This window comes from Hippoglossus stenolepis, chromosome 2 (assembly GCF_022539355.2).
Source record: "Hippoglossus stenolepis isolate QCI-W04-F060 chromosome 2, HSTE1.2, whole genome shotgun sequence".
NCBI lineage: Eukaryota > Metazoa > Chordata > Actinopteri > Pleuronectiformes > Pleuronectidae > Hippoglossus > Hippoglossus stenolepis.
In genome coordinates this window covers 14148619-14165251 of record NC_061484.1, presented here as the reverse complement: position 1 = coordinate 14165251, position 16633 = coordinate 14148619, and the positions used below count along the sequence as shown (strand labels likewise).

Below are 16633 nucleotides of genomic sequence, written 5' to 3'. Positions count from 1 at the left end.
ACATGGGTTTTAATTTGAAGAGGAGAAGTCTGTACTTCCGTTTACTCCATCCGCTTCAAGTGTGGCAGCAGTGCGGACTGTGGTTTCTACACCCAAGCACCGCCCACAAGTGGACAGCTTCTCCTGTGATTGGATCCTGGCACAGCGATCAAGCCTGTGATTGGTTTGAGTGTTTACATGAACCGCACACACTGTAATGCAAGTTTGACTCTTAAATCCACCATCAGTTTTCATCAGGTGCTAAAAAACTATTCTATATTTTTATGTGTTTATATATATATATATATAAATAAATAAGTAAAAGGGTCAAATCAAGTCAATTGACAAACCAGTTTTGAAGAGGTTAACTAGAAGTATATCTTCTTTACAAACTTAAGATGTAACAAGTTATTGTAGTAATTCAACTTTCAAACATAGCTGTGGCTTTCCTATTATCGGGATTATGTCAAATAATCCATTGGGCACACATGGCTTGATGATAATTATAACCGTGCACCCTCTTCTCCACAATGCTGACACTGTAAAACACCCGTCTTGTTGTCCAAGGCACAAGGAGTGCTGACTTACATAGTTAGATTATCAGTTTTAAAACAATTCCTGCTCAAATAAAGGCTGTGCTGTTATTCAAGGACAATCGTTTCTTTATTTTTAAATATATTCAAAGAAACGCATGTCAAAGTAAAAATACATTTAAATTATCTAGAATTAAGCCGTTTTACACACCTCTGGTTAAGCCGTTTACTGGCTAAGATGCTGAATACTGTTTAGTATTTACCTCAAAACAAAACACACTGCTCATCCAGTATCAGGTTTGGCTGAGGTGCTGGAGCTTAAAGCAGTCAACTTGAACAGGAAAAAAGCATCCAGGCTTTTATATTTGTGCAAATATATTTATTTTACTGAGTATGCAGATGCTTTTATCTCAGTTAGTATTTTCCCAACAGATATCTGCAGTTTTAAGAATCCTAAAGTATCGATAAAACAAACAGGGACATGTGTTAAAAAAAACTCAATTTATTCCAATACTACATTTTCATAACAGATGTCAGTGAATTTAAAATGCAGGCTTACTTGACAACAATAACAAAATTCCATCTGAATCAGAACCTCAATGACATAAGTATAAAAACAAAAACAAGGACCAAGAAATTTATTTTTCAAAACTTCTACAAAGAAAAGAAAGAAAAAAAATCACAAGAAGCTTTTAATTTCTTCGGCACATTAGACATACTGCCGCTCACGAGTTGTCTACACCGTGCAGTTCAGAAATGTCATTATGTGAATGACAGCATGATGAAACCTATCTACACCAACTGTGCTGCTGTCTTCCAGCATTTTGAAAAAGTATTCCACTTGATGGTATCAACACTGGTCACGAGCATTTGAAGACTGGGCTTAATAAACATGTTCAGGATGAAAAGGGGAGGTAGGGATGTTCGTAGGAAACAGTCTTTAAAGAGAGAAGCCACCGGTTTGCTGTTGGAACACATCAATCGTATCTTCATCCTCCATTTCTAGCTGTAAGAGAAAGTGAGATGGAGTGTGCTTGTTAATAAAGTAAGATTAAGCATTATATTCCAGTGTGTTTACTTCACTCAATTTGGGTAGAAGTAACCAAACGCTTGTTAAGTTGTTATGAAGTAGAATAATTAGGAATCTTTCTTCAATTTAAGTAGATAAATGACAGAGTTGACTGTCCTTTCACAGCTGCAACGTGCTGTCTGTAGTCTGCACTTGATCTTTATACAATACCAGTAACACATCAGTTCAAACTCTGGCCAGTCTGCTTCCTTCTGGTCAGTTACAGGTATAAAGTGAAAGATGAGCTTGAGAGCAGGTGTTTAAAGGCTGGTTCACATCCAGCAACTCTTTCTACACTTAGATTTGTTTGTTACCCCAGTTTTCCCCCATGTGTTAGTTCAATTGTTGAATTGTCAGCAGGATTATGCAAAAATGGACAAACCAATTTCCACTAAACTTGGAGAGATAGAGCATGAGCCTGGTAAGAACAAAATGTGGATGGGGATTAGGAGCTCCATGAGTTTTTTTTCACGTTCTTTAACTATATTCATGACATACTATGTATTTCAGCTTTTCTTTTAGTTGTTTAATATTTCTACTATAAGAGCAAACATTCATGTGAAGGATTATTTGGCTTTGGAGGAAATATGTGCTCACTGAGTGCTACTAATGCTAATAGTTAAGTAGCATTTCTGTACAATTATTTTGTAATTTAAAGTTACAAGCAGTTTGTTAACTGTTTGAAAGTACTTTTATTAACCCATCAATGCTCTCAACCACTGAATTGCACCAACATTTTAAATTTCAACTGTATTTTGCAAATAGAAGTAACATTGCTAGAGGTTTTCACTTTTGGTAATCCTGTTGTCTTACCACATTATTTTTTAAAAACACCCCGATATATCTTCCACCATTACAACTGGCAAAGAATAAAATCGACATCATACAGTGTCTAAAGTATTCGGTGAGGTTATTATATATGCTCTTATTCAGCAAAAGTACATGATTACAAAAGATTATTCGGGAGGTGATCGCCTGTAGGCTGAACAAGTGGGTGTAGTCTTACCTGCGAGGGCGTGTCTGTTTCATTGATGGGTTGACCATCAAATCGAAATCGTATTTGCCTCATAGAAAGCCCCTGTGTGGACAGATGAGAAACATTGTTCAAAATATTGAAAATTATCCATATGATTCACCCAGATGACCAAGAGGTAAAGGTGCCCAAACATTTTCATCCCTGAAACCAACCTACAAGTTTGTGTGACAACTAGTGAGAGATTCTTAAAAGGGATAGTTCACCCAAAAATGGAAATTCACAGATTGTCTACTCACCACGATGTCAATGGAGGGTCGGGTGAAACTTTGAGTTTTAGGGGTAAACAGCGTTGCAGCCAAATCCAATTCAAGTAAATGGTGACCACTTCTTCAAATGTATAACATAAAATGCCTCCATACTGCTCCTGTGGTGTCACCCAAGTGTCCACTAGCCCTAACGTTCACATTCGACACGAAACTAGGTCATTTACACCATGTTTTTAGCCAAAATGTCAGCTGTGATCCACGTTTGAACGCGGCTCAAAAGGATATCAGGGGACAAAAATGCTAAAAACATGGTGTAAATGACCTCCTTTCGAGTCAAATTTGAATCTTGGCGCTTACAGGTACTTGGATGACACCACACGAGCAGTATGAAGGCATTTTATGTTTTTTCATGTTTGAAAAGGTGGTCGGCATTTAATTGTATTGGATTTGGCTGCAACGCTGTTTGGCCCTGAAACTCAGAAAGTGTTTCGTGGACACTTCACCCACCCCTCCATCGGCATTGTGCTGAGTAGACAATGAGGTAATTTTCTTTGTTCTGTGAACTATCCCTTTAAGGCTTGCAAAGTTTGTCTGCACCCACTATCTTATCATGAGTAGGGTCTCACCTGTCGTTCGCAGTAAGCTTTCATCAGTTTGCTGAGAGGAGTGTGCCTTTTGATCTTGAACTGCACCACGGAGCCGTCCTGGCCTGCCACCTTCAGGTTGATGTGCTCATTGTTCTCCGTCTTCACTCCCTCCTGAAACAGAGGGTGCAGAAAGTCAAGCTGCGGTGAAAATGAGATGCAGGGACGAGCACGACGCCGGTTCAAATATGGCCTCAAACATCTTTAAAGTGCATGCACCCCCCCCCGACCACAAAGCCCTATCAGCCTTTGCAGACCTCTGAGGATTCGTGTACAGCTTGTACCTCATTGATTTAAATCTTCAATATAAATAAAGTCCAACATCATTTAAGTGAAAACATAAGTGAATTCAGTTCCTCTCTGCCTGACTGCACTTAACTCAGAATCTGCGTGGTCACCGAGCGCAGAGAGAGAGGGGCTGCATTACAACTTCAACGTTAGCATTAGCATGTAGCGTTAGCGTTGAGCAATCGACAATGGCCTGCTAATTCTGCTCAAACCCAACGACCTGACCCGGGAGGAAAACGCATCTTGCACAGATCAATCCCTCTTTTCCCGACACAGTGAGGGTTGAACTCGTGAACAGCGTAGTTTAACCGTTTAATATAGCGTTAACGGTTTTTTTTTTTTATCAGATCATTCATTTTGTCCTGTAGCGGTCTCGTTATGCTACTCCCTCTTGGTAACGCTATCTATGTATAAACGGTTATATCGCTTCGTGCTGCGTGGTCATCACTAATACTTATATCAGCTTTAGTGCAAGTGTGGACTCAGCGTATTTAAGACGATCACAAATTGGTATTTATTTCCCGACGCCCGGGTCTCAAACACGTTAGCTTATTATGCTAACGTAGCCTGTTAGCGAGCTAGCTCGGCGGCTCTGTTCTTCGGTTAGCTTTCTCTGTGATTCCGCGGTCGTTGACGCATCGGCGGCACACGCCGGTGTTTCGAGGTGTAAACCGAACAATGATGGCGCAGGGATGAGCTGCACAGAGTCAACAAACCCCCCAGAACAAAAGCCGCTGCTCACCTTGGGTTTCTCGTCTGCCATGGCTGCCGCTGTCTGTCTGCGCCTGTTCTGCTGCGGCTGCGCTGTCCGGCGCGCCACTTTGCGTCGGGCTGCTGGGAGGCGCGCACACACACGGCCGCGCCACAACGACCGGGTGTGCGCCCAGGAAGTATACTGTACCCGTACAGTCTATATACCAGACCCATGTCAGCTCAACCACACGGGTCTATAATATGATGCGAAATGCACAAACACGTTTTTAACGATTTATTATTATAATTATTGAGTCCCAATTATATTGCTCAGTGTAAGTACTGAGGGGGTTATTTTTGAGATACTTCAATATTTGAATTTGATACTCCTTTACTCCATAACATTTCAAAGTAAAAATGACGATCTACCTTCTCAGGAGTATATGAAATAAAATCAGCAACATTAATACCCTGCTTACATAAAACTGCATCAGCAACTATTTTACACTCGGGTACTTCTAATTTCAAATATTGATTATGATTGACAGCTGCTTTAAAACTTAAAAAAACATGTCTCAAAGCCTCAAAATCACTTTTGATTATGCCATGTATAATATACTTGAATGGATGATTATGATATTATGATGTGTATTTATATTGTTTCTTTTAATTTTTTGCGTTTTTAATGTGTAAAGTGTCTTTGACCATTGTTAAAAGTGCTATTCAAACACAATGAATCATTATTATCATTGTTATTAGTAGTAGGAGAAACACTTTGTTGATTTGCTACTGCATTGATACTGGACTTAAAGACACTGAAAAAGCAAGCAAAAACTCTTAAAACTTGTAATACAAACAGACTCATCTCATTCTTTACTTTTTCCATGCACAGAAATAGATTTTCAAAAAATATGTAATGACAAGTTAATTTCAAAATCTATGACCAATAAATACTTTTATAAGAAATATGTAGAGAATCTGCTTTAAAGCACTAACAGCTCCAGAAAGACAAAAATAAAGACAGTTTCTTTTTTTGATGAACACGGTAAGCCAAATGCTTTTAATTAACCACCACCAAAAATGTTTGTGTGTATATATTTTCTCAAGACTTACTATAATAAAAATCTTCCTAGTTTGATATCAGATTCTCCCACACAAACCAAACAATTTACAATCTACTCCTTCAGCTTGGTTTCCACAACAAGGTGTAAGAGCAGGAGTAAGGGCAAAGCTATAGCATGAGATTAGGTTCAAACAGTAAGTCCAGGGAATAATTATCAGCTGGTCTGCACTTCCTTTAGCACATCCACTCCATGTATATCAAGCATCATTACCCCTGATAGCTCATGTTGTACCTGCCAGTCAACAACTGCAGTATCATACAGTCAGAACTCAAACCATCCTCTACAAAAGAAAATAACAATACATTTATAACAATAAATACTGAGACAAAAAAGGAAACCAAATTCCGAGCTATGACTTATAGCATAGAAGTCAGAAGACAAGTCAGAGTATTCAGTAGTAACTGTGAGACATACTGGAAGCAGTGATTTGAGAGTAACGGATTTCTAATGAGCCAATCTGTGCCTTTTATTTAGCAACAGAGGGGCTCTTGTCCGCTCTAGTCCGATGTCTTCAGCGTAAAACATTGTTGTTCTACATTGTCAGCAGCCAATCATGTGAAATGCAGGTCGCAATCACACATTCATGTGACCCTGGCTTTGCACTCTACTTCAACGTGAGTTTACGCTCTATATTAAGACTGTCTGGCATCCAAAAGTGCAAGTATTCTCCAATCAGTTCGGATACGGCCGAGGGGCAGGAGTCAACATTAAAATAAGAGCAAAAGGATATTACAACAGTAACAACTTAATACTCACGTAGCAATATTTTCCCATGCATAATCCATGTAATCAGCCAGTTCACACTGTTAGCTATTGCACCATGTGGATTACCGCTGGCACTCAAGCAACAGTTACATTAGATGTATGCTACAGGACTTTGGCTACTTCAGTGGGAATATCTCAAGCAAAAAAAGTCCTTCAAGTTCAATCAAAGTTTAGACTATATTCTTCGAATATAAAAAAAGAAAACTTCAAATGTTCCCATAAAACGTCTGATACAACCCTTTCTTTTGACTTCTGAGCTGCACTAATAGAGTCATTCATTAATTGAGTCTTGTAGCGTCTGCGTCTGGTCATCCTACAGCAGAGGGCAGGGGGCTATAGAGCGCCCCATCTGTCACCAGGAGGGAAATCATTCACCTCCCCGACCTCTGTGAGCAGCTGCTCTCCCAATGTCAACGTCAGCTTGTATCTCATCCGAACCTTCTCCTGCAAAACATACACATAGAGTTTGGCATCTTGCTGGAATATACAAGATCTTGAGCACAGGCAGTCACTGACTATGTATATATCGATATTTGACCTTATTCAGAATAAGACATTTCATGTATGATGATGTGCTAATAGAATATTTAATTCTAAATCCCATTTAAATGTTACAGACCATAATCTGACTCACGTGATTACGTCCACCACATCATTATGATTATTATTTATTATTATTTTTCCATCTTGTTTACAGCCAGGGCATTTGTTGTCAACGATTGGTAACTGTCGCACATGTGAATGTTGCAAAATGAAAACTCCAATAGGACGTTATACTGCAAAAGGTCTTAATTAGACTATTGCTTATTCTGATTACGACCTTAGTTAGTTTATTCAGAAAATACTGTTAACATAGCAGTGTCTTATTCAGACTATTTTCTAAATCGGGTTAATATTGGAATATTGGTGTTAATGTAGTCAATGATCAATACATCATCAAAACATGCTGCTTGTCATGTTAAAGCAAAAAGTGGTAATACTGTGCTGAACCGTATGATCTCAACCACGGACATGGAGTATGTGAGTGTTCTGTCAATTAATACATGACATTTAATGCATTCATAAATTAAAAGCTCCATGCTGAGCTTTACCTTGAGAGGATTGGCGAGCAACATGACCTGAGTAATGGCAGCAGGTGGAAAGACTGGATTGAAAGGAGCCAGCTCGGTCCCTGAAGGCGGCTGCAGTCTCACTTTCATTGTCTGGAAAAGTGGCAGAGCAGACATCCATGTGCATTAAACAGAAGCAGCAACCCACTTCAATTTCATGAGTCAAACATCTGCCTTAAAAAAAAAGCACACTGTGTGGCTCCTTCTGCAGTCACAGAGCAGGTTTTACCTTGGGTACAGCGGCTTGCAGGACAACATTCCTAATAGGCTGCGGCGCTGTGTTAAGCATGGACGCCACTACCACCAGTACATCCGGCCTGCCTGGTGGACAATCACTAGCAAAGTGCAGCAGGACACGAACACCGTTTTTGTCATACGCTGTCACAGGACACACTTTACCTAAAATTCAGGACACAAAGAGGAAGGTAAAGGTGAGTATTACAGATATTGATTAGACCCATCTCACTGCATTCAGCTATATTAGTCAGCTAATGTTCTTGATTTTCAATAAAACGTTCATCCCTTATTGGTGTGATGGGAAAAACATCACCTACTATCTTTTTAAAGTTTCATCAAGTTTGCCCCCTTTGCCACACAGTGGCAGTACGGGCTAAGGTTCAGTATCACAACCACCTTTCTAAAACATTTCCTTAACAGGCTGAAATTCATTACTAGAGTCATCACATTCATAAGTATTATGCCCTAATGTTTGAGGCTATACAGCATTTTCTTCTTTTTTGAGGCAAAAATGCTAAACATTTGCAGGTCCCAGTTTCTCATATATGATGATTTGATTTGACAGATCGACAGTTCAGACAAAACAAGACATTGTCAAGATGTCACCTTTGTCTTTTGGAAATTCTAACTTTGATTATTAATCATCACATTAATCAATAATCAGAATAACAATTAGCTGGAACCCTCAACTATTAAATTAGCAAATTACACTAAATGCCAACATTATGTCTTCTCTGCCTCAATGCTAGCTCATGGATGTTTTTTTTCTTCCCTTCACTCCATGGACTTGAAATCTGACACAATGTGATGTCCTTAGTATTTTTTTCTCGACATAAAACACTAAGAAATTTTGAAATTCTTAAAACAGACACTAGTTTAAAACCTTTGTCCTGGAGCTCACTTGGTTTGATGGCATCCAAAGGGACAAAGACATTGGCCAGGGACACTTCCTGTCCCATGCCTGGACTGGCCTGGCTCAGAGGGAGGATGGGGGACAGAGACCGTAACAAGGGGCTGTCATCTGCCTGACTCCTGGCGGGCGGGGGAGCAGAGCCTCCCTGCATCTCTTCTACGAGGAGTAAGGCGGATGTTGTGGAGGAGACACCAGCACTGAAAGACAGAGGAGCAGGAGCGCACAGATCCTCACTCTTCACCAGCAAGCTGCCAAAGTCCATCACACCAGGGGTACTGTGTGGATAATTCACAAAGAGAAAGACATTATAGTATATATACGTTTAATCATATAATGATAGAAATATATATTGATTTCCTGTATTAACAAAAAAATAACAACAAATATTGTGCAGTGAGGTTTAGGATAAAAATTTTGATCTGGATCAAGGATCTTTTTTCCACATAATGAGAAAGGGTGTGAAATATTTGTGAATTTCTCAAGAAATAATGCAGAGATCTTAATGGGAAAAAAAAAATATCGATGAGCGGTTGCAATTTGGTGCCGCTTTATTGAATTTAAGGGGACTGTATATATGCTCCACTGAGGCCCACTCTTGTAAGTGGAATGCAACAGAGAAACTGCTCGGGTAAGTCAATGTAAAATTTAAAACACTGAAAAGGAACAAGGTAGTGAATCAATTTCCCAGTTATTTTTAAATTAAGATTCAGCATCTAAGATAGTAAGAGATACACATGGACAGCTTGGTGCTTATCCATATTCCCTCCCTGATTTTACCTCATGGTTCAAATACTACTCACTTTTTTGGACTTCCCAGATCCAGCAAGGCCAGGTCTTGCAAATTGTTATTGACAAAGGTCGAAGGAGAGTCACTGAGTGAAGTGGAGAACTGCTGTGGAATGACGTGGGGGGCTGAGGCAGCGGGCAAGGCCATGCTGAATGATTGAGTCTGGGCTAAGGTGGTCAATACTGAACTGAGGGGCTGCGGGAATAAGACCGATGTCGTTGAGAGAGATTCTGTAAAAACCGGAGGAGTCGGCAAGACAGGGCCAGGAAAGCTTAAGGTGGAGGCAGTTGTAGAAAACTTTGTAGGGTTAAATGGGGCTGCAGCTGCAGAGAAGCCATCTGGAAAAAGTGAATATGTAGATAACGTAGGACCAGAGGGAGAAGTTGTGTCAAAGAGATGCACATCCTGACTGGGATCCTGGAAACATGGCAATGCAAAATATGGCTAGTTAGAAATATTTGACATGAATAATTGGAATTGAGTCAAATAGAAAAAAAGCTAACAAATAATTGCTGTGGTGTAGATTGATTTACTTACAGGAGCAGGTTCATTGAGGCCTGCAAACAAACATATGTAAAGGAAGAAATATGTAAAAACATGTTGCATCTACGTATTGATTAATGCTGTCATGAAAACAGACTGCGAATAAAAGTAAATTAAACTGCACCTTACCTAAGGATAGCAGCTCTTCATCCAGCAGAGAGAGAGCAGCAGAGGGTGCACTGGGAGCAGAGGGTGCACTGGGGCTCGGGGACTGAGGCTCAGCAGCAGCAGACCCACACAGCAAGTCAGTGGGAAAAGACAGAGAAGAGGTCGGAGGTTGTTTCTCTGGCGGAGAAGGGCTGTTGAAATCCAGACCCACCAGGTCAATCAGAATCTCTGACTGGTTGGTGCTGCCGGTGCCTGGCAGATTGAGGAAAACATTAGCACAGGACAATAAAGATGCATTTAGTTTCAATCAGATAATACTGTATCCCTAAATCTGTCTAGTAAAATTAAAGGGTCAGTTCACCCAAATACATGGCCTATGGCTAACTACCCACATGGATAAATCCAGTTTTAACCCACTTAGAGATATTAACTGCTCAGGAGATACACACTGTCTTTACAAAAAAAGACATCTGAATAGCTCAAGAGAAACGTTTACTTCCAGAATAATCAGAGACCCTGCGGTTGTTGAGAATTTCCTCTCTCATATAAATTAAAGTGATGTGTTTTTTGCACAGTGCTACCTATGTCAAAACATGATCTCTGTCCTTTGTATATTCTTAATTTGTGAAACGTACAAAACTGAAACTTGTATAAACCACACAATTACGTTTATAGGGAATTGAAAATATGTCGAATACCAAATGGCAAAAATAATGACCATTTTCTACTCCTTACTGTGCCGTCTTACTCATTAAAATGTACCTTGTTGGACTGATGTCCGTGGTTGTTGTGCTTCTTCACTCTCTCCGTTGAGAGTCTGTCCTTTCACAATCTTCTTGTAGGAATTAATGACATGGGACAGGTCATCACTGGCCTGCAGGATGTCTCCTGATAAGTAAATTTTTAAAGTTCAATCAAGGTGAGGTTCATGACTTTCTGAAACCACAGTAAACATGTTCTCTAAATGTAAGAAGTCTGTGAGCAGAATATCTTTCAGTCATGTGGGCACTCTGGTCTGACAGGCGGTTGGGCGTACATCAACACAAGGCCTGTGTGAATCATGACTCAACCTTTGTATTATTAACTTAGGCTAGCAAGAGCACGCCATCAGGATCGATGGGGCCAAATGACAGGATTTCTCACCCAAGCTGCTTTCATTGTCCTCGGTCTCAGTAGCAAGTTGAGACACAGTTTGCCTGAGCTTGTCACAATCACCATACAGCTCCTGAAGAGAAAGAAGACAAAAAAAAATCACTGAATATCCACATCTTAAATGTAATTTAGACAAAGAATATAAAAAGCTAATTTAAGACTTATGTGAAATATGTTCTTTATGAGGATAAACATATGGTAATCTTTTAAATAAAATACTTCAGTAAATGTGTTTCAGCAAATTGGGACTCTAGTTTGTCTCAGAATGGTGCTGTTCAGACTTGGCATTGAGGGCGGTGACGGTATGGATTATTCTAGATTACTGACAGAGCCGATAAAAACTGGGTCCGTGCCAGGGCTCCATGCGCTCTGCCTCGGGCAGTGGATCTGTGCATGGCTTGGTACAACCCCCCATCCCCCAGACGGCTCAGAGCCACCTGCAGTGATGACGATAATGAGCTCAATCCCGCGGTAGGCATCACATGACCAGGGTATTGCTGTAATGTGGTTACCGTCACAGCCCTACTGGTATTAACATGCATCCTGAGAGTTCAGATCACAAGTGGCCAGCGCTAAGTTGTTCACACCTGAAATTACAATGCATCCTGAATGGGTCTCCCGTGATCACTTGAGATCGGATCTCACTTCCCCACTGCAAATAAACACGTACGTAATTTCTGTTCACGAAAACCGAATTATATTATCCAGTCGCAGTGTGCAGATCTGCTATGGAATACGATTTTTCCCCCATTTGAAAAAAAAAATAAAATAGAATGTCAATGTTGATATTATGAGTGTGTTGGGACTTGTTAAAATTGTAGGAGGTCAGAGGACAGGAGGATAGGTGGTCCATCATATATGGTCCAGGACACGTATGCGTTCAGACAGCACAAAGAATGGGGCCACGTGTGTCCCAGACCTCCTACGGATGTCGTCTGAGTGCTCGGCTCTCAGGCTGTATTGAGGACGCATTTGGATGCATTCAGACCTGAACTGTGATCAAATCTCTCAGAACAGATCTTAATAACAGGTCTGAATCGGGTCAATGAGTCGGTTCAAGCAGGAGTAAATTACTATAAACACATTTGAAGCTGTGTAAGCAAGATCAGGACTTTGTAACAGTGTTTCCAGAAGGATAAATCAATAACAAAAGAAATGACTGAATTTGTTTCAAAAGGTTGTTTTTGAAGAACGAACCCTGATAAGCTCTTTGTCTTCGTCCGTGGACTCTTGTGGGCTGAAGTGTGCGAGCATCTCATTAAGGAGTTTGACACTGTTGTTGACGGCCTCCAGTGTGCTTTTTTGTTTTGTCGCTTTCTGTGTTCTCACTTCGTCCTGTGACAAGAAAGAAAAGGTTGAGTTGCATAAATAGACCTCATTAAACTTGAGTGTCAGTATAAACCTGTGCGGTGGGGTTTTGAGATAAAGGCTGAGAAATGCTTCTAATTGGCTTCCAGTTTCTCGAGATAAAAGCCATCCCAACTTTGGCCTGATTAAAACACAAACAGAAAAATCGGAACATTTAATTTGGACACTGACACACCTCCTTGACCATGTTCTTGATGAGCCGATTGGCCTCTTGCAGATCTTCAGGCTTCTTGCTCTTGAGCAGATCTGATAATCTCTGCAGGGATGAGAGAACCGTCAGTGAGTAAACAATCAAGCTCGGCTCCCACAGATCCCCCAGGCACAAGCAGCAAAGTCACATCAGCTCCCAAACTCAGAAAAAACAAACTCCATCCATAGATCAACTGCCGTCAACACAAAGTAAACATGCAGCGTTGACCTGTTGTGGAGTCGTGAAACCAGTGGGACAGTGGAAACAAGAACAAAATAAACAAGACCAGTTTCAGTGGGATGGTATCAACTGAAGATTTTACAGTGACAAGCAATAGAGGGGAAGAAAGAAAGAAAAAGACAGAATGATTAGATTTGAAACCTCTCAATCTTCAACATGTAGCGAGAAAGTCCTGTCATCAAAACACCCACGGAGGAATGAACACAAAATTTATTACAATGATGTAGTTTCTTCCTAAGATTCGATTTCTAATAATAATGAGCTACATCCATATAGAATGCATGCAGCAGTAAAATAAAACGTTTTGAGAAAAGAAGCTTAGTTCAATTGAGTTTGGCTTAGCACACTTTATAACTTGAGTTTTGATCTGTATGAACATTTTATTTATAACTTGAATTTTTAAGAGCAGTTATGTGATGGACTATTTCTTCACTGGGGGCAGTGACTTGTAGGAGCTAAGCTTCCAATACTCTGCATGTCACATCGCATTTAATGGATATATATGAATAAAACATCTATTTACTCATCTAACCATCTCCAAGAAAGCAAATAAAGCTATTTTAAAATAAAAGTCAAACTACTCTTTTAATAGTCATCAGCAGTGGATGATCTGGATGTAATGGCTAAATATCCAGGCGCTCGGATACTTTGACCCCACAGGTACCAAACACTGAAAACTAGGCTTGAGTGTATCAGTACAGATATCATTTACAATCTGTGCTGTGCCAATAAAAAAAAAATCTAAATATCAAAGTGCAAAAGAAATAAAACGGGAGAGTGAGTTGTGTGCAGTGAGTGAGTTGCAGCGATTACACAATCAGATCCCAAAATGATTCTTCTTACCTTGCTCTTCTTCTCGTCATCAAACACAGGATTCTTGGGTCGTGGAGACGGCGACGGTATTAAAGTGGCATCGAGAGGTATTTCTGGATCAGCTAAAACAATACCTACAATAGAAAATGACAACAGACAGCTAGTGGAAACTGTAAATGACAATTTTTTTGTAATTTTAGTAATTCATGGTAACAAATGATCTTACAAGGAACAACACAGTCATAACAGCCTGTTCATTAAGCATTCATATTGTTTTACCGTGTTATTATATCTCATCAGCATTTTTCAACAGCTGTTTTAAGTGGCTGGGGTCTCACCCTGAGACTTGAGCATCTGATAAGCTTCACAGATCTTTGCTTCATCTGGCAGAGACACAGTCCAACTGTACAGCAGCTCGATCACTTTCAACTTCACCTTTTCCGACACTTTTTCTCCCAGGTACTGAAAAACAATGAATGCACCGCTCAGAATGACACCAAACGTCAATTCAAGAAAACCCATCCCCATCAGAGGGTGTTTGAACATTTATATTACTTACTTTGGGTGAAACCACCTTGATTAATTCATTTAAAAACCGAAATTTCCCGACTTCGTTGTGGAACCTTTGCCCACAGTTCTTCATACAAGCCTCGAGGACCTACACAAGGAAAACAAGTGTAAATAATAATCTTTGAACTGTGCAACAAAAGGCTGAATGACAGTGGTGAAACGATTACGCTACAGACCGTTAACGCTTGTATCGCCTCCCACTCCTGAGGGGACTGGATCTTGTGACCCAACAGTCGAACGGATATTTGTGGGCTGGAAAAAATAAATAAAAAACAGAGCAAAACATTTCAACGCAAACTCAATAACAAAAGCGATAACTCAGAGCCTGGGTTATAAGAGGCTTCACAATAAGCTCCATGTGTTCAACCAGAGCGAGGACACAGATGGGCAACATTAGATGAGTGGGACGCGACGTTATGGGAGAGATTGAGTTAATTGAATGAATGTGACCATACCCTTCCAGCTCCTTATTGATTTGGTCACAGAATCCCATTATGTACTCCCAGTCTTCCTGTCTGTTGGAAGGGTTGGTGGCTCTGTCTGAAAAAAAAAAAGTGTCACATGACCTTGCTGCTGACAGCACATGTATCACTCACTGTCACACACTCTCAACTACATATTCTGTACGCGGTAAATAAAACTCAAATATCCATGTCGCCCAGTAACTACTTATACTATTTCTTTGCACTACTTGTACAGTTTGAACATACAGACGATCTGATTTGATTCCCCATTCATCATTCTTTGTATATATTGTCTATTGTTTATTTTTTTTTTGCACTATTCTTAACTTAATGTATATTTCATCATTATATCATTTGAATACCATGTGCATGTATCACTTACTCCTTATTCATCTCTACTTACTGCCACTTTTGACAAGTATTAGTTTCACTGTATCATGCCACTTCCTTATTGTACTCTCATTTCTTTTGTTATTTCTATTAGGCACTGGTTCTGCATTACTCTGGAGACATTATATTTAGATTTGACTTGTAATACCCTTTACAATTTCAGTTTCACTTAATGCTCTATTCACTGTATTCTATTATTGCCACACGACTTTGCTTCCTTCGGGATTGATCAAGTCTTATCTTATCTTGAGGAAGGCTTGGGGACACACCAAGCTCTGTCCCTCCCTAGAGCAGCGTATATAAAACAACCCAGACAGATATTATCCAGCATTTTAAACGTACCCTCTGAGTCGTCTCGTTCCCTCCCTGCAGACACTCTGCTCCAGTCTGTTATTGCTGCTTTACATCCTGTTTAAAATCTGGGTAAGTTAACGCCTCGGGCTGTTTATGCAACTCCAGGGAGCGAGAGCTAAAGCGCCCCATGTGTTACCACGAGAATAGACCAATGAAATGATCCTCAACATTTAAACATACATACATATCTCTCTCTATATATATATATATGCTTTATGTATTAGTTCACGACACATGGAAACCAAACGTCAGAGCTGATTTAGCTAGCGAACACCCACCAGCAGCTGTCAGTGTTAGCCACTTTCTGACAACACACACGAATTTCACGCGGTACTCTGCGTTTACGCCGATGTCACGTGAGTCCAAATCGTGTGTGCGACAGCTACGGTTCCGCGGCGCATAGCTGTGCGTGTTAATTGTCAATAAAACCCGTGTAAATGGAGTTAGAGAGTCTACTTACTGAGCCAGGACTCCAGCGACTCTCCATCATCCGCCATGTTTTCTGTGCACCGAGATGCTGCGTTCAGGACTGCTCTGGAAAATCCTGCTTCTCACGGAACGACTCACTCATGGGTCATGTTTAACTTCAGCATCTTGTAATGAGGCTCTACAAGTAATAACGTGTCTCCTGTCACTGATATATAAAAGAGTTAGTGAGGATAATTACAATGAGAGACTGATACCTAATACCTCTAAACCTTGGACGATCCTGCTACTGGTCAGATATAGGATGTAGTTTTTATTATGTTAGTTTGAGAAATAAGACCAAAATGTCCCTCTCCTTGTGTTTGACAAAAGCAGCTCTGGATCCAAAGGTCACGGGTTCCGTCCCCGCCTGAAACATGTCTCAGAACTGTCACTTAGTAATATGAAACTTTCAAATATCACTTAATATTTGATATACAATTAGGACAGTGGCTTATTGAGAATGCCATAGAACAGTAAAACCTTCTGCTTTTAAAGCTTACATAGAAATGTGATTGTGGTTAATAAAATAATATCAATAGATATTGTTTATATAGCAATGTAATACATTCGTAACAATCACTAGTTACACC

At 40.1% G+C, this 16633-nt stretch overlaps 2 protein-coding genes across 2 annotated transcripts; both read right to left on the bottom strand.

The window, feature by feature from the left end:
- Nucleotides 1-998: 998 nt before the first annotated feature.
- sumo2a (small ubiquitin like modifier 2a) lies at nt 999-4651 on the bottom strand. Its single transcript, XM_035144795.1, has 4 exons — nt 4498-4651; nt 3450-3581; nt 2588-2659; nt 999-1518 (listed from the first exon to the last, which is right to left on the bottom strand). Exons 1-4 carry the CDS (start codon nt 4516-4518, stop codon nt 1453-1455), a joined length of 291 nt encoding a protein of 96 aa, XP_035000686.1. The 5' UTR covers nt 4519-4651; the 3' UTR covers nt 999-1452.
- Nucleotides 4652-5308: 657 nt separating this feature from the next.
- On the bottom strand, nt 5309-16116 carry gga3a (golgi associated, gamma adaptin ear containing, ARF binding protein 3a). The gene is made up of 17 exons (XM_035141517.2): nt 16036-16116; nt 14823-14907; nt 14544-14619; nt 14357-14455; nt 14136-14259; nt 13828-13931; nt 12730-12810; nt 12384-12521; nt 11178-11259; nt 10797-10922; nt 10056-10286; nt 9921-9940; nt 9397-9800; nt 8585-8871; nt 7676-7845; nt 7429-7539; nt 5309-6781 (listed from the first exon to the last, which is right to left on the bottom strand). Exons 1-17 carry the CDS (start codon nt 16070-16072, stop codon nt 6671-6673), a joined length of 2286 nt encoding a protein of 761 aa, XP_034997408.1. The 5' UTR covers nt 16073-16116; the 3' UTR covers nt 5309-6670.
- Nucleotides 16117-16633: the final 517 nt, after the last annotated feature.